The sequence below is a fragment of the Mytilus californianus genome, unplaced genomic scaffold (assembly GCF_021869535.1).
Source record: "Mytilus californianus isolate M0D057914Y unplaced genomic scaffold, xbMytCali1.0.p SCAF_8, whole genome shotgun sequence".
In the NCBI taxonomy this organism is placed as follows: domain Eukaryota; kingdom Metazoa; phylum Mollusca; class Bivalvia; order Mytilida; family Mytilidae; genus Mytilus; species Mytilus californianus.
The window spans coordinates 111,085,298-111,110,981 of NW_026262734.1; the positions used below are offsets into that span (position 1 = coordinate 111,085,298).

General features: G+C 31.3%; 1 protein-coding gene across 1 annotated transcript; it reads right to left on the minus strand.

The window, feature by feature from the left end:
* Positions 1-22,787, minus strand: LOC127710804 (acyl-CoA dehydrogenase family member 11-like). Its single transcript, XM_052216757.1, has 13 exons — positions 22,529-22,787; positions 17,838-18,070; positions 17,276-17,375; positions 14,294-14,414; positions 13,261-13,403; positions 12,508-12,657; positions 8,946-9,040; positions 8,049-8,148; positions 7,446-7,586; positions 3,950-4,042; positions 2,947-3,217; positions 1,205-1,271; positions 1-444 (listed from the first exon to the last, which is right to left on the minus strand). The coding sequence occupies exons 1-13, from the start codon at positions 22,760-22,762 to the stop codon at positions 354-356; spliced, it is 1,839 nt and encodes a 612-aa protein (XP_052072717.1). The 5' UTR covers positions 22,763-22,787; the 3' UTR covers positions 1-353.
* Between the last annotated feature and the right edge of the window lie 2,897 nt (positions 22,788-25,684).

Consider the following 25,684-nt stretch of genomic DNA (forward strand, 5'->3'; position numbering starts at 1 on the left):
TGGGAGAAATATTCATTTTTAATCAAGATCAACAAAAATCATAAATAAATTTCCATAGTCGACATCTTCAGTAATATTTTTCACATCATCAGCAACTTATTTTCAATAATATTGAATTTGTGATATTTGTTTAACATTATACAATAATTCTTTATACATTTTCATGAAAGACCTAACCAATCATTACTGGTAAAGTTTTCAATGAGATCACAACCAATTAATGATTGTTTTCATTAATTTTATACACAGGGAATAACAAGTTTCCCTTAAAATCAAGATCAACATAATCAAGGTCATTCATATGTGTTCAATTGATATCACAGATATATAAATAGATTTCTGGAGAATGAGCATCATCCATAAACAAGTTCTTTTTCCATATCTGAGCTTTGTTTACTGTACTGGTCGTTGTTAGAAACTAAAGATAGTTGTTGTTCACACCATCTGAAAAAATAAGTAATGAATCAATGTTTGGCTTTTTTCCAATTCTAAAATGTTACAAAAACAGTCCAAATATGTGAGTTCTTTGTTCAGATCTGATCTATGTTTGGTTGCATCATATGGAAAAATGACATGCTATTCTGTTTGGTCTCCTTTGTTTTTTTAAAGAATATCATGAATATGATGTATTTTCATAAACTCTATCAATAGCTTATAAAAGATATGTCTATTGTTTTTCATGTTTAATCATTACATGAATTTCATCATCACAATTGACGTTAGATTCTGTTAGCACTCAAAATATTTTTTGGTTTCAAATCATGTGAACATGCTAACAAGTCTTGCCTGCTTTTCTCATAATTATCACAATTCAGTTTTATGGCCATGTTTGGGATTTTTTTTAGTGATTTTCTCATTGATGAATATCCTAAACCTAATAAAAATTAAGGCCACAAAAAGCAAACTAATCTTTAGCTTTTTATGTATTTTTTTTAATTTCAGATGAGGAACACAGACACTTTTTCCTTCCATGAAATTACATGAAAATATCTGATGTTTGTACAATGAATGATTAATTCAATGAGTTGTTTAAAAAAAAATAAATTCAAGAGATGGAAATAATAAAGTACATGATGGATGGTCTTCGAAGCTAAATAGTTTTATTTCATTTTTTGTTTGCTGTATACCAAACAAACAGTACTGACATCATAAAATCACAGGTTTTCTTAGTTTCTGTGTCATATCATGAAGACATAATTATTACCTTTTACATGCATAAATATCAGCTGGTGACATTCCACAGCTCGCTGTATGTTCAATCATTAATGTTCCTGAAATTAACATAGAAATGGTCAATCATGAATCAGTTTGTTAAAATTTCTGACCAGTTGAACAGTTTGGTTTGATCAAAACAAATTGCAATTTGGTCAGAGTTTTGAATAAACTGCAATAGGTGTAGAGCAACTCATAAAGTCAAGTCACAGTAACAAAATAATTTTAAAACCTGAACAAATTGTTTTAAAGGACTTCATGACTTTAGTTACATAGTATGTTTATGTCACAAAAGTAACTACACTGAGATGAAATATTAATTTAGTCATTTGAATGAAAAGTATTGCATCTAAATTGCATTTCTGCATTAAACTTTCCTAATTTTAGCAATTTTTTGAATTACTCATTTGCAGTTGTTTGGTATCCAAAATGTAGAAAAACTCACATTTTACATTCAATATTCTAAACAAAATTAAAGAACCTTAGTGAGCGCGCTCACGTACCCCACGTCCCCACATTGTCATTGGAGAAATAAAATATGTGTAAGAAAAAAAAATTGTATAAGAAAAAAAAATTGAATCATAATTTTCTGTCAATATGCACATGTACATAGTATGTCCTTATTATCTACAAAGTTTCATGAAATTATGTTGTGTGGTTTCAGAGGAGTTGCAATGACAAACTGTTGCAGAAGTACATTGATGCAAATAAGTGCAAAGGGGCGATACGTAACGCCTAGAAAAAAAATTGAATTATAATTTCCTGTCGATATGCACATCTACATAGTATGTCCTTATTATCTACAAAATTTCATGAAATTCTGTTGTGTGGTTTCAGAGGAGTTGCGATGACAAACTGTTGCAGTAGTACATTGAAGCAAATAAGTTCAAAGGGGCGTAACTCCTAGAAAAAAAATTGAACCGTAATTTCCTGTCGATATGCACATCTACATAGTATGTCCTTATTATCTAAAAAGGTTTCATGAAATTATGTTGTGTGGTATCAGAGGAGTTGCGATGACAAACTGTTGCAGTAGTACATTGAAGCAAATAAGTTCAAAGGGGCGTAACTCCTAGAAAAAAAATTGAACCTTAATTTCCTGTCGATATGCACATCTACATAGTATGTCCTTATTATCTAAAAAGGTTTCATGAAATTCTGTTGTGTGGTATCAGAGGAGTTGCGATGACAAACTGTTGCAGTAGTACATTGAAGCAAATAAGTTCAAAGGGGCGTAACTCCTAGAAAAAAAATTGAACCGTAATTTCCTGTCGATATGCACATCTACATAGTATGTCCTTATTATCTAAAAAGGTTTCATGAAATTCTGGTGTGTGGTATCAGAGGAGTTGCGATGACAAACTGTTGCAATAGTACATTGAAGCAAATAAGTTCAAAGGGGCGTAACTCCTAGAAAAAAAATTGAACCGTAATTTCCTGTCGATATGCACAACTACATAGTATGTCCTTATTATCTAAAAAGGTTTCGTGAAATTCTGTTGTGTGGTTTGAGAGGAGTTGCGATGACAAGAAACAGGACTGACGGACTGACGGACTGACGGACGGACAGACGGACGGACGGACAGACGGGTCAAAAACATTATACCCTCCGCAACTCGTTGCGTGGGGTATAATAAGACATTATTTCAATATTTCTGCATTTAAAAGTTACTGGGATAAGTTCTTTGTAAACTTGACAATAAACAAGATATTTCAGATTATATATAAACTTACCCATGTATATTCTTGACAAACTATATGACAAATCTCTGGCAGCAAAAGTCAAAACATCCAAATTTTTCTGATTTTTTGTAACAAAATGCAATACTGATTTCAATGCCATTTGTAACTTCTCTGCTTCTTTTGATAACTCTGAAGGTGTAGTGGATAGTTTGTTGTCAACGTCATTTTTTAAAGATATCAATGCCTGACCGTTTGATTTACTGATACATCGTAACACATCTAATGACAGGATATTTGTTGTTCCTTCCCATATAGTTAACACCTGTGTAAATGTAAAGGGCATATATAATAACGTGACACATCTAAAGACAGGATATTTTTTATTCCTAAATAAAAAGGATACAATTTGTAGTAGTAATTTAACTCATCATAGATACCGGGATTAAAATATTGAAGGCCACAGACACATGTTTAGTTGACAAAAGATTCATCAGTGAGGCTGGAATCAAAAAAGTTAAAAATAAAGTATGAACTTGAAGCGCAATATAAATGCATTTTACCTTATAATAGCAATTTTTTATTTGCACGTTGTTAATGTCAAACAAAATTTAAAAGGATTTTTCAGATATTTTCCTCTTAATGATTTCAGGATTTTGAAATTAAAATTCATGTCTGTTGGGTGTTCAGTCAATTTTTAGACAACTGAATGTTTATTGTTTATCCTATGTAGGTAACAGTTACTTAAAAACTCTTGAAAGTGCACTGATTATAAAAAAGAAGATGTGGTATGATTGCCAATGAGACAACTCTCCACAAGAGACCAAATGACACAGAAATTAACAACTATAGGCATTGAGCATATCAATTGACTACAGACAAAGTTTCACAACAGTACAGAATACACTGTGATCAAATCTCTAAAAACTGACTAAAAGACTTAACATATCAAAATTTATCGTTTGGTCTTTTATTATCTGTTCTTTTCAAAACGACCATTTTATTTCTAGGTATATAAAGTATTTGATGCAAGGAAATAAATCAACAAACTTCTTACCTGAGCGTCTCTAAGAAAATTCGGTAACCCAGTCTCCTCTATGTAACCTTGACCTCCAAAACTTTCCAAACCTTCTGAACTTACTGACATAGCCTAAAACAAATAAGTCAAAATAATTTATTCAAAATTGCTGCATGTTCGACAATGATTGTCTTGATATGGGGGTTTAAGGTGCATTTATCAACAGCTGAGATATATTTAAAATAGCACTGTTGAATAGATGACTGACCTTTATTCTGGTAACAAGATATGAAAATAGTACATTTATTTATATAGCAAATTACCTGTGTTAAATGGCAAGTAGTTAAACTAAAAACAATACTAATGCTTTTGCATAGTAAATATTTTAAAACAAATATAACATCAATTTTGAGGGATTTGTCCATTTGAAAAATTGGTATTTGCTACTTCTTCACTAAGCATGCAGCATTAAGAAGTAAGAGACTGGTCGGTCTCTAGTCAGAATAATGTGTCCAGGTAGAGTGACATTAATTTTTCTGTGGACTGTTAACTTGTGAACTAGCACATTAAAATTCTGGCTCAGTGTGTTAGTCTTGTACAATAAACTCATCATAGGTACTAAGAATAAAATTTTGTATGCCAGATGATTGTTTTGTATCAAAAGACTCATCAGTGATGCTCGAAACAAATGGAGAATGTGTCACTTTGGGCCAGGTGAGCTAAAAATTAATGCAGGATAACTTACCTTTCTTTTTAGTGTAAAGCAGACAGACTTCCCATTACAATAGTACTATTGTCAGCTGATCATAGCACTTTCAAAAATACCAAAATAAACTCAAAACAAGAAATAACTATGAAATAAGACTGGTGGGAGTTTCATAGATGCATCTACATACAAAAAAAGGGGAATCTGTCAATGGGACACAGATGATGCCCCAGCTTGCATATCATATAAAGTTATATAAAGGCATAACTGAAGAACGGTAAAAGTGACGCTACCCAAGTTTGTACTTGATTTGAGTTTTGTGGTAATAAATATTGTGTATAAGTTTCATAACATTTGGTTGAGGCAAACTTAAGTTAGAGAATGGAAACGAAAAATTCAGCAATTTTCCCATTTGTAAAGGGGCATAACTCTAGAACAGTAAAAGTGACACCACCAAAATTCAAACTTGATCTATATTTTGTGGGAATAAGCATTGTGTATAAGTATCATAATATTTGGTTGAGGCTAATTTAAGTTAGAGAATGGAAACGAAAAAGTCAGCAATTTTTCCATTTGTAAAGGGGCATAACTCTAGAATGCTTAAAGTGACACCACCAAAATTCAAACTTGATCTGTATTTTGTGGTAATAAGAATTGTGTATAAGTTTCATAACATTTGGTTGAGGCTAACTTAAGTTAGAGAACAGAAATGATATATTCAACAATTTTTCCATTTGTAAAGGAGCATAACTCTAGAACGATTAAAGTGATGCCACCAAAATTTAAACTTGATCTGTGTTTTGTGGTAATAAGAATTGTGTATAAGTTTCATAACATTTGGTTGAGGCAAACTAAAGTTAAAGAACGGAAACGAAAAATTCAGCAATTTTTCCATTTGTAAAGGGGCATAAATCTAGAACTGTTAAGGTGACGCCACCAAAATTCAAACTTGATCTGTCACTGTGTTTTGTGATAATAAACATTCTGTATAAGTTTCATAACATTTGGTTGAGGCAAACTAAAGTTAGAGAACGGAAACCAACTTTGGGACATAAGGACGGACAAGGGTAAACTTTAGAAACGATCCTGGTAAACTTATCGATCCTATGAATAAACTTATTCTAAAAGGTTACCAATTCAACACTGTATTTAGATCATTAAATATTGTTTTTATCGGTACTGATATTGATTTTGTTATCAGTAAATTAAAAGCAAACTAAATATTATTGTTATATACATATACACATTCATGGATCTACAATCTGTCGATACCTGTATCTTGGCATTGCACAGGGTCATGTTTTTCTCTGACTGTTTATGACGTCTTTACACTAAATCCATTAGATGTTGGATGAGTACGGATTGATAATTTACTCTTAGATGCATGAATTTTTTTTATTAGTTGTTAGTGGCTTTGAACTAGCTGTCAGTAACTGCGAGTACTCTTAGATCTGTACCTTGTGTCTTTTTGTTGTTTGGATGTACAAGTACCCGGCCATGTCCACTTGTAATTGTAGTATTTGTATTTTTATCCATCTGATGAGTTAAGCCTCTTTCAACTGATTTTTATAGTTCGTTCTAACGTTGTACTGTTACACCACTGTCCCAGGTTAGGAGGAGGGTTGGGATCCAGCTAACATGTTCAACCCCGCCACATTCTATATGTGCCTGTCCCAAGTCAGGAGCCTGTAATTGAGTGGTTGTTGCTGTTGATCATATGCATAATTTGTTAATTGTTTTGTACAGTTGTTGTAGTGTTTTGTTGCACCACTGACCCAGGATTAGGGGGAGGGTTGTGATCCCGCTAACATGTTTAACCCCGCCACATTCTGTACGTATGTGCCTGTCCCAAGTCAGGAGCCTGTAATTCAGTGGTTATCGTTTGTTTGTGTGTTACATATTTGTTTTTCGTTCATTTTTTGTACATAAATTAGGCCGTTAGTTTTCTCGTTTGAATTGTTTTACATTGTCATTTCGGGGCCTTTTATAGATGACTGTTTATAGATAAATACAATAATGGTAAGGCAGTCAAAATTTCAATATTTAAAGGGATGTCATTTCCATTTCAATATCATGATAGTGATGAATTCTTGATTGATGAATGATGACATAGATCTTAATGTGTTAGGTTTACACATAGATATAGGAAGATGTGGTATGAGTGCCAATGAGACAACTATCCATCCAAGTTACAATTTATAAAAGTAAACCATTATAGGTCAAGGTACGGCCTTCAACACGGAGCATTGGCGCACACCGAACAGCAAGCTATAAAGGGCCCCAAAAAATTAATAGTGTAAAACCATTCAAACGGAAAAACCAACGGTCTAATCTATATAAAAACGAGAAACGAGAAACACGTATGAACTACATAAACAGACGACAACAACTGTAATCAGATTCCTGACTTAGGACAGGTGCAAACATTTGCAGCGGGATTAAATGTTTTAATGGTATCAAACCTTCTTCCTTTTCTGAAACAATAGTATAACATCACAACATAGATAATCGCACTATAAAATATCAATTGGAAGGCTTAACTCAATCAAAAAACGTAAATTAACACACAATGATGGAATAAATTTGACCTGTGACACCTGAATGCAAATACACAGTCAAAAGTAAATAAACAGGTTTAAACAAAGTTAAAGTATGATATCACTGTGAAATTTCATCACATACCTGTTTACCTGTGTATAACTTGATAGGGATGAATGATGACATAGATCTTAATGTGTTAGGTTTACACATACCTGTTTACCTGTGTATAACTTGATAGGGATGATTGATGACATAGATCTTAATGTGTTAGGTTTAACTGAAACTTACCTGTTTACCTGTGTATAACTTGATGAGAGGAGTGAGCAATCTTAGTAAGTGTAATTCATCTTCAGTAGCATTTCCACTCTCTTGCTTACTTAATAGCGACACTGCATGGAAAACAAACAAGGTGGCAGCTCTCACTTCAGTCTGTGAATATCAAAATGTAGATCTATTTTACACTTTCAGTCAACTGCTTATCATTCAAATCAATGTTATAGAGAGAAAGAAAAGATTGTTCTTGGTGAAGGAATGAAAGATTGGATGCAAAAATAATATATAAAACTTTCAATTCATTTTTTTTCATTCTTTATTTTTTATTTTATTTTTTTTTTGATAATAGGAAAAATATATGATTTTTCTCATGCGAACTTCTAGATTCACTACAAGATTTAAAGTTTAACAAACTGTTCAAACACCTGTCTACTGTTGGAGAATAAAAGTTGACTCTTGTTTTTTCTTGTTTTTTCATTGATATAAATTTCATGTCTCCTTTCACAGGTTGTATACAGACTTTTGTAAAACCACAAAATCAAATATCCACCAATATACATTTTTCCTCAATCCACAAAGATTTTTACCCATGAATATAAATGAATCCACAGTAGTTACCTCTAATCTGGCCAGTGTCTGCACATGAAGAGGATAATTGTACAGCTGGTTACCAAAAGCTTCTCTCTTTAAACTGTAGTCTTTCGATAAAATTAATAACCTGAAAATATACCTCTTTATAAACAGTAGCTCACTTGTCTTATAACTACCTTGGTGAGAATGTTAAGCTCTAAATAAAAAGTTTACTGTTGGACAGGTCTAAGACACAAGCACCCTGGAAAAAAGTCCTCCATGCACCCTGATAGTGATAAAAGCCCCACAGACAAATACCCCATACTTTGAATGGGTTTTTTTATACTGGTCTGTTTTCTGCGGGCCTTTTGTCCTGCTCCTGTTTTTGGACAATTTCAAGTTATTTGACTTTGAGGCTTTAATCAACAAATGAACATGAGTATTTCTATATCAAATATCAATAATTCATAAATCTTAAAGTTTGTGATCTTGGGTCTAAACTCCTATTTTAAGACAATGTTTAAGCCAAAATATAGGTCTGCATGCAAAAAATAAAAGAATCCATTGAATTTTAGATATTTCAATATGGTAAATTAACTTTCTCCTCCCATCTATCTTTTCAAAAGTCCTTCAAATTGCCTGGCCTGCCTGTATAAACTTCAGAAATTATTGTGATGTTTTTATTAATGCAAAAAATGTGACAGTATCAGGTTCACGATAATAAAATCATGGCTATAGCATGAATAAGATTTCACATTTTTTTTAGTAGTCAAGGAATCGCAATAATAAATGCATGCATTAATTTCTGAATTAACAGTATATTACCTCATCAAAAGGCATGCTCCTATTACAAAAAAGTTGCAAAAATGAATAAAAATGAATAGACTTTAATAAGATGGCTCCTTGGTTTGGTAAACAGGTGAGCTGAAATAAATTTAAACTCACTTTCTCATACTTGAACAAGCAGCCACAGCATTGTGTATTCTTGTCAATGTTAACATACTGGAAATTCCTGCCACACCTTTGCCTAGGTCTGAAACCTAAAAAGTTCAAATATCCATGAACAAGCAGGAATGTCGTAAAGTTTTATAACCTATAAATGAAGTGGAACATTAAAATCAATAAGTGCTGCGCTAAGAGTGTATGATACACTCATCTTGTGCATTTTGGAATTGTTGCAAGATTAAAATGGAATATTATGTTTAAAGGCTATCCACTGATTTATTTTTCAAAAAAGGTGCCATGGACACATTGAAATGTCCCATCCAATTAACTGGTTAGTAGTTAATGATGATGATGATGAATTGCTTCTAAACGTCCTGCGGCAAATCAATATGCATTATTCAGGACGAGAATTGGCATAACTTACAATGAAAAAGTGGGGTAATTGATATGTAAAAATAGAAATTTCAGATTGTATGCAATTTGGATTTTTTAGCACTTCTTAAGACTGAATGAAGCTTTATAAATCAGTTAGCTACAGTAACCTCCAGACAATTACCATATCTATATCTCACTTTAATCATCCTCAATAAGCATGAAATAATTGCCACTGAATGTTAAGCCAGCAACAGTCAATCAAACTCAATTAGAAGAATTTTACTATTTTTGAAACTTCAGTCAAAAATCAATGGCACTTTTCATTTCGCTTTTTTAAATTACTGCTACAGTGTCATGATAATTTGTATTATTTGGCAAATCAAGTTATAAGTTAATCTAATTTGATGATTTTTTACAAAATAATGATACAATTTCCCAGCAATCCATTCATATGATTACTTTATAAATTGATAATAAAATTTTCAAAGCTTTGAATTCAATTTCTAATCATGCTTATGGCTTAAAATTATACTGTATTAAACCAAATATTTGTTTTGCAAGCAATTCATGTATGTAACTTTCACACTATAAAATTAATGCGAATTAAAAATCCTTGCAATGCATCAAACTTGGATCTTCTCTGGTATCTATACATCATAGCACAAAAAAATAAATCCCTACAAAGTTGGTTGGAAAAGGATAAAGGTGGAAAAAAATATCTGAAAACATAGATTGGTATACAGTACATAGCATGTAGGAAGGTAATTATTTCTGTTACCAGGAATGCCTGAAAAGGAAGCCAGGAAAAAATGTTAAACAAATATTTCATAATTTATTATTATAAAAATGGCTTTTTAAAACATTCAGCTGTCTGTCTTTCCACCTGTACAAAAAATTAACAATGTTTTAAATCTTACATACTAATAACTTAGGAGAAAAATACTGAATATACAGTGTATCAACATGTTAATACCTGTCCCATCTGACTCCAGTCATTATAATCAGTTTGAAATCTATGTTGTAGGAGTTTCTTCTTAATTTCTTCCTGAATTGTTTGGTGGACCGAAGTGGACACAAACATAAGAGTACTAGGACTATTAAGGATCTTGGAAGAGTATATCAATATAGAATTTTAATTTTATGCCATTTTTTTCTGATTATTAGCTTGAATTCATGCATATTACACCAAGTATGAAAATACCATTGATTGTTTAATGTCTTATTACAATAAAATGCTAACTTTTACCACTCTTTCCAAAAGTGAGACAGATCATTTTTTTATATCAACAATTGATGGAAAATAACAGCTTTTTATATTTTTGAAATGGTGTTTTCTATCTTTTTTAAACTTTTCGTTTTAATTTCTTTGTAATTGTTTTATAATAAAACAAGCCTGCCTTCAAATGATCTAAAGAACTTCTGCAACGTCATAACCAACAATTTATAAAAAATTATAATATTATTTATCTCCTGTCGTGAGAACAAGAGGAATTGAGTTGATTTTTAATCTGATAATGATACTATCAAACTGGTGAATATACAAAATTAAGGTTGACCATTTTTCAAATAAACTCACTTTCTCATATTAGAGATAGCCATGAATGCAGTATGTATCCTAGATATTGTTAACATATTGGAAATCTCTGCAACACCTCTTCCTAACTCTGACACCTAAAATATTAATATATTGTGGAGGAAAACAGCAACAGAGATCAGTATTGATTATAGGAGGGGGTTTAGGGAAGGACTTATAATAACAATGTTTGACCTCATACTTAAATCTACTCTTCTCCCCTACAAGTTATAAAGAACTTTAAGCAACTTTTTCCACAAATATGATTCTATTTATATCTCATATCTGACTCAAAATCAAATTTCTAGAAAAACTGTATTTCAAACATGCTTTTAGTTTGAGTATAGACAAGATATTCAAAGCTTAAACTGGCCCCTCCATCCTATTAACTAAAATATTTAACTTAAACTAATTAAGTACTTTGGATTCATTTATTTTCGTGGGTACCAATTTTCATGGACTGAAGAACATTTGTATTTTAGTGGATATTTGATTTCATTGTTTTGGCAAAGTTTGCTACAAGCTTATAGAAAATGTGTACTTCGTTGAACATTTAATTCCCTGGTTCACCTTTACCGTTGAAATCCATGAAAATTAGTATCCAATGAACCACGAATAATCAGTACATCATTTCAAAAATTAATTTACTGAATTTTACTGTAACAATATATCTTTATCTAAAGATGCAACAAACATGAGCTATGAACATCACAATTAAGATTAAATAGAATATTGTTTTAAGTCCCAAAAAATGCTTATTGAATGTTTTTTTTTTAACAACAAATATTTTCAATCTCAATTCAGAAAAATATAACCCCCTATTCAAAAATTATTTACTAGCTTTTGTCTCCCCCTGAAACAGGGGGCAATAAGTTTACGACGATGAAAAAAAAATAATCTGAATAGAATACTACTAGTTGGACAGCAGACATGTGGAAATGAATAAAATAGCCAGACAAAGACTATATCATTGTTTACATTCTTCTTATTCCTAATAAGTGAATATTTTCCAGGCTGGGATGTTATTTTCTTTCGATATCAGATTAATATGTGGTTTTAAAACATGTTTAAAGGTCAGAATTACGATGCTGGCTGGTTATTTATTTCATCTGGTAATTCCTTTCATTTAATGTTATGTTAACAAAATTAACCTGATGAAAAAAATTATGGAATTGAGGGATTATAATTACATCAGAAAATTTTTATGGTTTTTTTATGCCTTTTCTGTAAAACATAGTAACCCTTTGATTACAAAACTTTTCTCATCCTGCATAATATATCTTTAGATTTCGATGTTAGAAATGCAATGTTTATTTAAATCTATTGTAGATATGATTCTAATTTCCAGGGGTTAATTTCAGTGGGTTCTTGAAAGCTCAAATGCAGAATTTGAAGATAAAGCCCCTAATACTTTTCCAAATGGTTGTTAAAAATTGTGTAATTTTTATAAAAGGTAATATTTATTATACATTATAATTGTTTATAGAGGCAGACTTACTGAAAACCACATAATTTACAATCAAACCTTTAAAATTATAATGTGCAATATTATCATAATCTCTATCTACATGTTTTTAAATTTAAGGCAAAACTCCTGCCATAAGACATGCTTACTATAATTGCTGAAGTTCCATCTAATAATAACTCGGCTGTAGGTAGTTGTCGAGTCCCCAATTTGTCCTTCAATTTCATTATCTGAATGTTGTTCAAACTGCCATCATTTTTCCTGGTTTCCAAATAAAATAGTGATAGTCCTTTTGTTCCCTGTTAAAAAAGAAGCCTACATATTATATTGTATTACACAATTTACACAATAAATGTGCTATTATAAACAATTTTTCTTGCATGTAATCAAGTCTAATGCAAGGAGAGTTTGGTGCTAAATTGATCGTAACATTTGATGCATTGCAAAAATTGTAAATTTAAACATGGTTGTCTTATGTTATGCCTTAATGTTTTTTGTTATTTCAAATTGTTAAATTTATTCACAAATGTTTTTATCTTTAGACTACATAGAGCTTGACATAATGTAATGACTCTTGTCTCTTGTTCAAGACCACATTTTGAACCCTAGATGTCTTTTAGGTCTTTATGTCAATGGGTTGCTGTATCATTGGTGTATATCCCACATTTCTTTAATCATATTTAATTCATTATGAACTGCAATATAATTTTTTATTTTGTGCACAATTATGTCCAGCATTTTGTGGGGCAGAATATAAATTTTCATTCCTTCTTCAGCAATAATTATTTGTTTTCAGCTCTAACCAGACAGTCATATCAATTGCTAAAGTGTCCAGCCCCACTCTTCTCCCTAGAAATTTGAATGGTCATCCTCTTAATGTGCAATAATCATTTTAAACTTACTTCTGTGATATTGTTATGTTTATCAACTACACGGGCTAATGTGAAAGCCATATCTGAATCTGTAGCTGAAGAGAACCATTTATAACCATATAATCTGTAACTTCCATCATCCTGCTCCACAGCCACTGTTTCTGTACCACTAGCTGAAAAACAGAAAAAAAATTTTAATAGCTCTAATAAAGTGCTTCAGATGAAAAATCCAGAATTTGGTTACCATATTTGTTTCCTTGCTACATAAAAAATAGATATATTTGCAGAAAATCATTTTATAATACTAAATTATTACATTGGTTGCAATGAATTACCTTGATTTCCCAGTGAAATAAAAACCGATAATTTCACATGTGAAATAAACTGTCGTCCATGATGATGTCGCATCAAAGCAAATTGTGAATGCGTAGAAAAAGATATAGTTCCTTACATTTTCTACTTTAATTCCATTAAAAAGCCCATTGTCAATGTGATAAAAAGAATGACTAATCAAAGAATTCAAATATTGAAAAATATTCAACTGGTGACCGAACAACACTGATAATAACCTCAAACGCTACGCACATTCCTGAATTAATGTGTTGTTCGGTCACTCGTTGAATATTTTTCGATATTTGAATTCTTCGATTAGTTAATTCTATAATTATCTCCCTTTATAAAGTAAGATTTTAATTTTTCAATTTTTTGTGTTTATCAAGACTTTTATTAAATCATATGAATTTCTTCATTTAAATCATATGAATTTCTTCATTTAAAAGAAAAGTCCTTCAAATACATTGGATGAGTCAACGTTTTTTCAGTCCTGTTAAAATTCCCCTTAGTTTAATGCATTTCTAATGTTCTAATGTTGCAAATTTTGTATTAGTACATTTAATGAGTATTCTTCAGTAATTTATTCTGTGTAAACTAATACCTGTGTAAAAAGGCCAACTGGAATTTCAACACTAAGTATCTGAGATTTACTTGGTTTCCCTGTCTGCATTACTGTTGGATTGACTTACCTACATTGGATCCTCCTTTCTCTACAGTTGTCTTTCCTTACCTACATCAGATCCTCCTTTCTTTTCAGTCATCCACTGACCAGATGTCCAAAATTCTTTAGGATTTCTTGAAGTTAAGTTTTGAAAGGCTTTCAGTAATTGGCTGGTTGGATTTTCTATTCTCTACAAAAATATATCACAAGAGTGCACAAGCTTAAATGTCTTGCCTGCTTTACTGACCATTGATTTTATGTTGATAGTCCTAAATATAAAGCTTTACTACAAGTAACACATAAACTTAACATGATCCAAGAAAATGAGGTCAAAATCAGATAAACCTAATTGGAAATACATGTACACCTTACAATCATTCCATACACCAAATATACTTGACCTATTGATATAGTTTCTAAGAAACAAACTTAACCAGGAAAAATTAACATTGACCAATGAACCAAGAAAATAAGATCAAGGTCAGATGAACCATGCCAGACAGACATGTACACCTTACAATCAATCTATGCATTAAATATAGTTGACCTATTGCTTATAGTATCTAAGAAACAAACTTAACCATGAAAACTTAACATTGACCAATGAACCATGAAAATGAGGTCAAGGTCAGATGACTCCTGCCAGACAGACATATACACCTTACAATCATTCCATACACCAAATATAGTTGACCTATTGCTTATAATTCAAGAAAAATAGACCAAAACACAATAAACTGCTTCGCTGAGCGCAGCTGGATACGCCCGAAGAGGTCTAACCCTGAACAGTTGGGGCAAAAATGGACACAATATTCAAGCTTGATACAGGTCTGAATTTGGATTGTAATTAAATATTTGACATACATCTATTATAGGTTTCTGAATAAATGTAGTCAAAGAACTTGAAGTTGGTTATATGAATTGAATTTATATTCAATTAAAGATTTCTTGCTGTTGTGCAATACACTGTGCTGTTGCGCAATACTTAGTAAATCTGTTGTCAGACTATAAACAAATAAAAATTATAAAATTCTAAAGGGAGCTTACATCAATAGATATAAACAATTCAGCAAAGTTTCATACGAATTGCTGAAAGCATTTTTGAGTTTTTGTCTGAAAACTGGAAAATTCCCCCTTTTTTAATGAATAAACCCCATAATTCGGAAATGTAAAATCTAAAATTTATAAAATTCTAAAGGGAGCTTACATCAATAGATATCAACAATTCATCAAAGTTTCATGAGAACTGCTGAAAGCATTTTTGAGTTATTGTCCGAAAACTGGAAAATCCCCCCTTTTTTTTATGAATAAAACCCCATAACTCGGAAACGTAAAATCTAAAATATATAAAAATCCAAAGGGGGCTCATGTCATTAGATATAAACAATTAACCAAAATTTCTTGCAAGTTGGTGAAAGCATTCTTGAGTTATTGTCCTAAAACTGGAAAATCACCCTTTTTTTAATGAATAAAACCCCATAACTCGGAAACGTAAAATCTAAAATTTACAAAAAAAACGAAAGGGAGCTCACGTCAATACATATAAACAATTCACCAAAGTTTTAAGCAAATTGGTTAAAGCGGTTGACGACGGACAGACGGACAGACGGACGGACAGACGGACAGACAACGGTAAACCATAATACGTCCCGTAAACGGACGTATAAAAACTTAACACTGAGCAATGAATCGTGAAAATGAGGTCAAGGTCAAATAAAACCTGTCAGGCTGACATGTACATAAAATTACAAAAAATCTTAACTTTTTTTTCAAGTAGTCACTGAACCATGAAAATGAGGTCAAGGACAAAGTACATATGATAGACGGAAACTTCGTAACATGAGGCATCTACATAGAAAGTATGAAGCATCTAGGTCTTCCACCTTCTGAAATATAAAGCTTTTAAGTAGTTAGTTAACGCCGCCACGGCTGCCTGATCACTATCCCTATGTCGAGCTTTCTGCGACAAAAGTCGCAGGCTCAACAATAAATCATTATACAGAGAAAGCATAAAAAACATAAATCAAAATTAAGCAGATTTTGAACTGTTTTAGTGGACTTAAACACATGTCTCACTCCAGTAAAGAAAAGGAAAAACAACAAAACAACTTCCACATTCTAGTACATGGGAAGTCCTGGCTTATATAGACAATTATAGTAAATTGACTTGACATAACAATGATGAAAGGATGAGGCTTCGAAACAGGGAAAATGTGAGGCTCTGCTGATAATTTTCTCTGTTTTGAATGTAATCCTTATATCGTTGTTATGTCAAGTCAAAACACTATTATTGTCTTCATACTGCAATCTAAAATATTTTTTTACACATTTAGTGTTATTCTTATTTGTTTTCTAAATATTTTAAAAACTTCTATTAAAGGTTTATCCTTAAAAGATGTTTTTCACAGAGGAACATAATGACGAAATAAAATGTGATTTGTAGTAATCAGTGTGATTATAGAATAATAAAGACAATAAGCAATGAAAGTAATAATTTAAAGTTATCAACAAATACAAAGAAGAAAAATTGTTTGTTCATTAACTGTAAGAAGAATGAGATTATGTTGCTCCCTGCTTAATGGTGCGTTCATTTCATTATGAGTAAAATGGTGGTCAACTTATACACATGTCCCGGCGGTGGGCGTGGTTTACAGTAAAATACGGTCAATGATGGTACATTGCCTAAAGATATAGAAGTAACACTTTTTGTTTGCTCAAATAGAACGATTTTAGTGTAAAAGAAAATATACAGTTAATTTTTTTATATCTTTACTGTTTTCTATATATTTAAACATTTATAACATAAGGGAGAGGCATGACCCCCTCCCACCACAGGAGAAAAGTCTATGGTGCAAGAATATGTTCAACTTCAAAACTTAATGCTCGAATAGAAAGACTGCAGTATAAAAGAAAACATATGGTTTAAAACTGTTTGAATTTTGACTGTTTTCCATATATTTAAACAGATAACATTACCCCTCCCACCAAAAATCTATGGTGCAAGAACATGTTCAACTTGGAAAACTTGATGTATAAGTAAAAAGTACTTACCCTTATAATTGTTGCAGCGCCATCTGTCATAGCCAATGGACAACTATAAAGTCCAGAGGATGAGGCAAATATATATAGCTTTGACATCTGATGTAAACGCCTGAAATACAACTTACAATTATCATTGAATACAAGTGTTTCAACACACTTATAGGCAACTACAATGTACTAATAAAATGCTTCAAGGGACTCACTTAAGTTGAAGATTTGTGACATCATGGATAAACTATTATAGCTGTCTAAAAGTAAACTTCAGTGTTACTCTATTTTTTCATGTATTTATATATAATGTTAAATTCAAATAATTATAATTTCAAAATTTGATAGTATGTATTCTAAATTTTCATGATTGGCTTTGTCAAGTTTGTTGCTGATTTTAAGTTTACTGGCTACACCTCAGTATATTATTATTTGTATTTGCAACCATCAAATCATTAACTGATGGAGGCAAAATTTTAGACACAATACTTCTAATTCCATTCTAATGCAACTGTTAATGAACAATATGAATAATGGCATCAGAATTGACACCACAAAAATGTTTAATAAATTCATATCTTACCTCCATTCTTCTTTTGGGTTATCATATCCTAAAGAAATAAGACCTTCTTCTGCTGAAATGTTGTGCATTTTCTTCCATGCTTCACAGGTAACCAGTTGATCTATTCTGTTACCCCATGCATCAAACGTCTGTACATACGGTTTCTCTTTTTCACATTGAAAACTCAGGTCATCAATTTCTGATGAAATCCTCTCACTAAATCTGTATAGATCATCTTCAACTGTTTGGTAGTACTAAAAAATTATTAAATGTGTAATAGCATAACTATTTTCAGCAATTTCTGTATCCAGAATATTACAATCATATTTTCCTCAACAGGCATTTCTTTGATTCAAAAGTCATGAAAGTCAAATTCTGGTTTATCAAACATAATATTGATTTGCAATGACTTTCTTATCAGTTCCTTTTTTACCTTGCTTCCTAATAAATGGCAGATTAAATGGTCTAAGCATGCATAGGCATGATAGGATAGACAACACAGCAGAATACAGTATTTATTGGTCACAAATAACTACTAACAGACATCCTCAGGGTAAGGTCACATGTAACAGAAAGGTCACACAATAATTAAGATAAGTTACTAAAGTTGATACAAAATGTATATCCAAATGCACATTCAAACATTTTAACTGAAATCAAAAATTAAAAACAAGAATGTGTCCAAAGTACATGGATGCCCCACTCGCGCTATCATTTTCTATGTTCAGTGGACTGTGAAATTGGGGTAAAAACTCTAATTTGGCATTAAAATTAGAAAGATCATATCATAGGGAACATGTGTACTAAGTTTCAAGTTGATTGGACTTCAACTTCATCAAAAACTACCTCGACCAAAAACTTTAACCTGAAGTGGGACAGACGAACGGACACACGAACGAATGCACAGACCAGAAAACATAATGCCCCTACCACTATCGTAGGTGGGGCATAAAAAATCCTTGCATGAATAACATAAGTGAAATGGTATAGATCATGTCCAATATCTATCATATGTTTATTTCAACTTTGGTGAACACAAACAGGTAGAAGCAATGTTTACATTGAGAATGTTTAATGAATCAGTAAACAAATGGTTTACTTTTATCTTCATTTGTTTGTCATATAATTATGAAAGTTATCAGTTTGAAATGTGAATAGTGTATCTTATTTCTCTTATGTATGGATCTAATTATGATGAACAAAAAAGATACATAGAAGACTGTATTTGAATTTGACATATAGTACAAATATATTTAAACTATGCTCTAACATTCTAATGGAATAGTTATTTTTTATAATATTAGTTCCAAATGGATCATATTATAACAGTATTTGCTACCAACAGAATAAAGGGTATAGATTATTTCTTCCAACAGGAACAAATATTAACATGATAAAAGCATTGTTTATTAACAAAGTTTCCAGAGGAATTCCTGTGGAGATAATATATGATGACACTTTGGTGAGCTTTTCCCAAATATCTAAACACTACTACAATAAAAGGCCCTAAATACAAGGTTAGATTCAGCATATCAAAGAACCCCATATATATTAAGGCCCTAAAGGTTAGATTCAGCATATCAAAGAACCCAATATATCCATTTTTTGTTGAAATCAAACAAAGTTTAATTTTGGATCCCAATTTAGACCAACTTGAAAACTGGGCCCAAAAATCTAAAATCTAAATACACTTTTAGATTCAGCATATCAAGGAACACCAAGAATTCAATTTTTATTGAAATCAAACAAAAAAAAACTTTAATTTTGGAATCTTTGGACCTTAATGTGGACCAATTTGAAATGAATGAATCCGGATTCATATAGGGATTGGTTCGTTTTTAACAAAAGGCAGGAAATTATTATATTTCTAAATCAAGTTGCTTAGTAAGAAATATCTTTGTCTCCTTCGTTTATTTTTATACTAAATGATTTCGTATTTTATGTTTTAATGTCTAATTTATAAGAATACTTTCACGCATGTGCAGTACATAGTAAAGGAAGCACACCTGTTTGACGCGTGGAAATATTTCTGAACGTTTGGAATAAAGTTCTTTCTCTTTAATCGAAATTGTTGAAAGTTTTTGATGAAAAGTTATATCAAATATGACAAAACTCATTCATATGACAAAACTATGACAAACGAACTGCAAATTGTGATTGTTTGAGAAATATTGAAATTAAAATGTGAACTGTCCGTGGGGGAAAACACTTTGTTCAAATGACGAAACTATGATTAACGAAACTGCAAAATGTGGTTGTTTGAGAAATATGGAAATTGAAATGACGACTGGGGGATTTTACTGGGAAAAATAATTATGATGGTCAATAATTTATGAGGTTAATTAATAAACTGATTAGTGACCCATCCAATGGCGATAAGCGATTACCTGTAATCACAACTTATAACACCTGTTGTAAATGTTAATTAGATGAGGGTCATAAACTTGTCAAAAACATGAAGACAGGTAGAATTATAGTATTTTCATGCGAAAATATTTTTACACTTTTCAAATTGAAGTGACAAAATTGATTTGAAAAACTTTTGTCATTTTGAAAACCTTTTCCTAAATGATGAAAATGACGAGTGCTAGCAAAATCACTGATGTAGTGATCAACCTTGGAAGATACAGATATCAAGTCAGTACCTTGGGCATGTTGGGTTTTCATGCATTCTTTACCCAAAAATTTAAAAAATGGGTAAAAATCATCTTTCAATGGCAATAACACCTCAATAGATGATTTAGACCATGTTTAAAGTCATATTTTGCAATTTAATGTTGCTCTCTATCTATTATAGTTTCTGTAATATGTAAAAATATGTCATTCAGGGGCCATTACTCAATTAAGATGTCAGTTGACAATTTAAGACATGTTGACTTATTTGTAGTTCTTCCTTGTGCTAAAAAACATCTTGCTATTTACAATTTCTCTCTATCCATTATCATTTCTGCACAAATGCAAAAATGGGTAAAAATCAGCTTTCAAGGGCAATAACTCCTCAATAGAAGATTTTGATCATGTCTTAGGTCATATTTTTCATATTAATGTTGCTCTCTATCTATTATAGTTTCTATAAAGTGCAACAAAAATGGTCATTCAGGGGCCATAACTCAATTAAGATGTCATTGGACAATTTTAGACATGTTGACTTATTTGTAGTTCTTCTTGAGCTTAAAAACATCTTTGCTATTAACAATTTCTCTCTATCATGTCTATCCATTATGTTTTCTGCAAAAATGCAAAAATGGGTAAAAATCAGCTTTCAAGGGCACTAGCTCCTATAAGGGGTTAAATGACAATATCTGCAACACTAACTTATTGTAGATCGAATTGTGCATGACATATTTGCTAATAACAGTTTCTCCCTATATATCATCATGATTATAGTTTCTGTAAAAATCTATGAAATTTTCTAAAATGTCTAGGGCAATCACTCAAAAATGGTTTCACTAAAATTTCATGGTAGGTAAACTTGACCTGTTGAAATTTATTTTAGGTAGCAATAATTTGGCCCAGTGCTGAATCCGGGTCCGTTCGCGCCCAATCACGTTCGCCCCCATGCACGTTCGCCCCCCTTTCACTTTCGCACCCTACACGTTCGCACCCAAAGTCCGTTCGCACCCTACACGTTCGAGCCCAATTTTTATTGGTTTTGTGTTTAATAATTTGTAAACGAGTTTTGGTAAGTTTATTGCTATAAATATATATTTTTTCATTGTTTCTAAATAAAGTGAGATTCTGACAAGGTTTTTTTGGTGTCATGGTAAATGTATTGCTATAAACATTTTTTTTTCATTGTTTTTAAATAAAGTGAGATTCTGACGACCAGTATTTTATTTTTGTGTTGAATAATTTTTAATCATGTTTTGGTTAGTGTATTGTTATAAATATTTTTTTTTCATTGTTTCTAGTAAATAAAGTGCGAATCTGACAACGTTATTTTGGTGTTAAATAAATGGTAAGCATGGTAAGTGTATTGCTATAAATATATTTTTTTTCATTGTTTCTAAATATAGTGAGATTCTGACAACGTGTTTTTTATGTGTTGAATAATTCGTAATCATGTTTTGGATAGTGTATAGCTATAAATATTTCTTTTTCATTGTTTATGAATAAAGTGAGATTCTGACACACATGAGATCAAAGGAGCCAAGCTGTTATTTAAAACAATTATCTTTCATGTCTTTTATTTAAAATCTTCAAAGTTTTACTCATACCAAGCTATATACATGCAGTATTTACATCAAAGCAAGTTAAAACAACCATGACAACAATCATGATTTTTAAACACTCAACAATAACACCAATTTAGGCTGTGTATAAATACCAATTAGCAGTAATCATACATAATTAACATTTAATAATTAATCATCAAATCAATTTAAAACAATATTTCATTTAAAAATTCCCGAATTTTTATTTATGAAAATAAAAATATTTTGATATAAACATCTATAAAACATCTAAAAATTTATCAGGTTTTTGAATAAAAAAAAAGGGTGCGAACGTGTAGGGTGCGAACGGACCTAGGGGGCGAACGTGTGGGGTGCGAACATGTAGGGTGCGAACGTGTATTGGGCGCGAACGGACCCGATACCCCCAGTGCTAGTGGTTTCAGCAGTTCTGATAAGATCTTATTTAACTGTTTATAAAGTATATTCAGATGAAAACTAAACTGGCCCCTTTAACAGAGCTAAAATAAGTGCTAGTACCTGTTTTGGTATATTCTTCTTAAGAATTTTGATCAAAGTTTGGTCCTGTTTAAGAAAATTTCCCAACTTAGGTTGTGGCTGTGTAAAGTGACCTAACCGGGCACTAGAGAATGGAACCGTGTATTCAAATTCATTATCATTTAACTTGGTTTCTTTTGTGTAAGCTGTTCGTGTCAAAATTCCTGTCACTCTATTCGTTCGTTGCGTCGGAAACTTCTTCAAAAAATTCTGCATTTTCTCTTTAGCCCATTGAGTTACTTCCCTTATAATTAATTGCTATATTCATACTGCTAATCCCGAGCCAGAACCGAGATACCCAAATGTTAGGGTACACGACAACTCGTACTTTCTGCAACTCGTACTCAACCACCTCGTACCCTATTTTTACCAGCTCGTACCCATGATTTATTTGATATTATTTATATACATAGTTGTTGTAACTTTCTTTCGTATATCATTATATAGTGATATGCATATTAAAATAATTATGAGTACACAATATACTAATTAGTGGTCATTAGTGGATAATAGACCTACAAAAATAGAATGGATTTGTTTAAATTAGAATAAACATCGAGAAATAAAAACAAAAATCGGTATAAATGCGGCATTATGAACATCAAAGGCCGTTGAGTTATACTTGAACAATCACCATCCTCACCGAAAAGAAAATGCATGGCTTAAACGTTGTAAAAACCAAGCTTTGGGAAAAATATATAAACTATGGTGAAATTTATGATCTTCTTCATTTGCAATCATGGTTCGTCCACTACTTTAAACATGCTTTTACCACTGTAATGTTGCCGTTAATTTGCAATTAAGCAAGGGCCGTTTCCTAAATGTCATCATATCTTTTTAGAATTGAAGTATAATTGTCATTTTATATATATATACCCTTTTAAAAAGTTTGTTTACAGTAGGCAGCTATTATTGTGAATGTGAATGTGAATATGAATATGAATATTTTATTGCAGAAGCAAACATAATGCTATAGCAAAATAATATTATATATAATGACAATAATGACAATAAACAAGCAGAGAACAACACAATAAGGTCATAACAAGCACAGAAGTAGAACTATTATGCAATGATAATTTGTGATCTTAACTTCCATGCCGCATTAAGAAATTTACACATGTATAATAGTCCCGGTATAGAAAGGTATTCATTATATAAATATATATATATACTAATACGAAAAAAAACCATGTCCATCGCAATATTCAATAAAAAATATCCTTTTCAAATATTCTATGGATCGAGCACACTTGAAGATTTTTTTAGATATAAATCCTATCAGTAGATCAACTACAAAATAATAAAAAAATGAAGCATTATAATGTTAAAAAATATTTTCTACTAACACAAAAAAAAAAGACATCGCAATATTCAGTAAAAAATATCTTTTTCAAATATTCTATGGATCGAGCACACTGTGACACTTGAGGATTTTTTTTTAGATATAAATCCTATCAGTAAACCAACTACAAAATAATAAAAAATGAAGCAATCATAATGTTAAAAAATATTGGGTACGAGTTGGTAGAAGTACGAGTTGGTAAAAATAGGGTACGAGTTAGTTGAATACGAGTTGCCGAAAGTACGAGTTGACATGTATCCAAATGTTATAGTCAAATTTAACCAAAAAAAATAGGCATAATTGTTCCAACTTTCCAATATCCAAATAGCAGTGTAAAGCCGAAGTACATGATACAAGATACAAGATACAAGATATTTTATTGTGCCAATCACGGCGCCCATTACTGAGCAGAATAATCATCGTAATTATTCATAATTATTATTATTATTTTTATATTATCTATCAGTTCTTGTTTTGTTTTAAATAGTTATGAAAGCATCTGCTGAAGGATCTCAATGACATACGTAACCTCTTTCTTCATTAACCAGATGAATTTGTTTTCATCATTAATAGTATTAAAATTTTTATGTTTGGATTTAATTTTATTTAAGTAATGGTAACGCTTCCCATCATAAGATGGACATTTCAAAAGGAAGTGTAATTCATCCTCTACAGCATTGTGGCATAACTTACAAATACGTTTGTTTGCCTCTTCTCCATAGTATCTACCTGTTTCAATTTCCAATGAATGGTCACTTATACAGGGCCTAATCTAGGATTCTGAAGAGGGAGAAGTGACTTCTCCTTCCATGAGAGAGAAGGGAGAAGTGGTCAACTTCTTGGAGAAGTGAGATTCCATTACCGTTTCGGTTGCATCGTGTTTTCAAGCTTATCACTAAGGAATTCAATAAAAGATGTACTTGCAGTTTTTTCATATGTTATTGTACACAATGGTTATATAGAAAGTTCTTAATAAAAAGGTCTAGACAATATATAGTTGATATTTATTTATTGATACCATAATGTGTTCTAAATAAAATTTGTTGATTGGGACATGAGGTAGTAGCCTAGTAATATTGTCAAGATTATGATGCATTAAATTCATGTGTATCTGCCTCAATTTATTTTTAAAACTTCAGAAAAATATGATGAATTTCACATGACTGGGAATTTAATTTATATCACCACTTGTCATTGTTTTGTAAAACATTATTGAATGTCCAGGACATTTATGTTAGTTGTAGTAAATTGAGATTATCGTTAAAGATTGTAAGTCTATAAATAAAAATATCTTTCAATCTCAAGTTAATTATCCGATAAAGAGCTAATTTCTATCATTTTTTAAAAAATATCATCCATATCAACGAAGTGGTCATGAGAAAAAATCCACTGCTGATCACAATCTGGTCGAGTGTCGTACGTTTGCAATCACATTATCTATCCATCAGCTGTCTTTCTACCTTTTATATTTCAATTTTTATTCAATGAATATAATAAATCTACCGTTAATTCCCACCCTTTACCTACCGAATAGTAAAATTGATCAACTTATAAGTTATAAGAAATTTAAACAATAACCGTTGTTGTCCCCTATTTCCAATCATCAGATAAGGTTCACATTCAAAATTAAATTTAAATTTTCTATAGGTTCTCAATTTTTTATTACAGTTTGATTTTTTTCTTTCATCATTAAATAAGTTAAGTTTCCAAATTTGTATACACATGTGTATGTAGTACTGTGCAATTTCTACTTCTTCTTCTACCTAGTGACCGCCTTCAACAAATTTAAAATT

Bases quoted from the DNA above. Each gene is read 5' to 3' on its own strand.
- LOC127710804 (XM_052216757.1), bottom strand. From the start codon at position 22,762: ATGCAGAATTTTTTGAAGAAGTTTCCGACGCAACGAACGAATAGAGTG. The intron at 12,658-13,260 runs GTAAGTTTAAAA...CTTTTTTAACAG, and splicing joins AACATAACAATATCACAGAA to GGAACAAAAGGACTATCACT. The intron at 1,272-2,946 runs GTAAGTTTATAT...TGTTAATTTCAG, and splicing joins TTTGTCAAGAATATACATGG to GAACATTAATGATTGAACAT.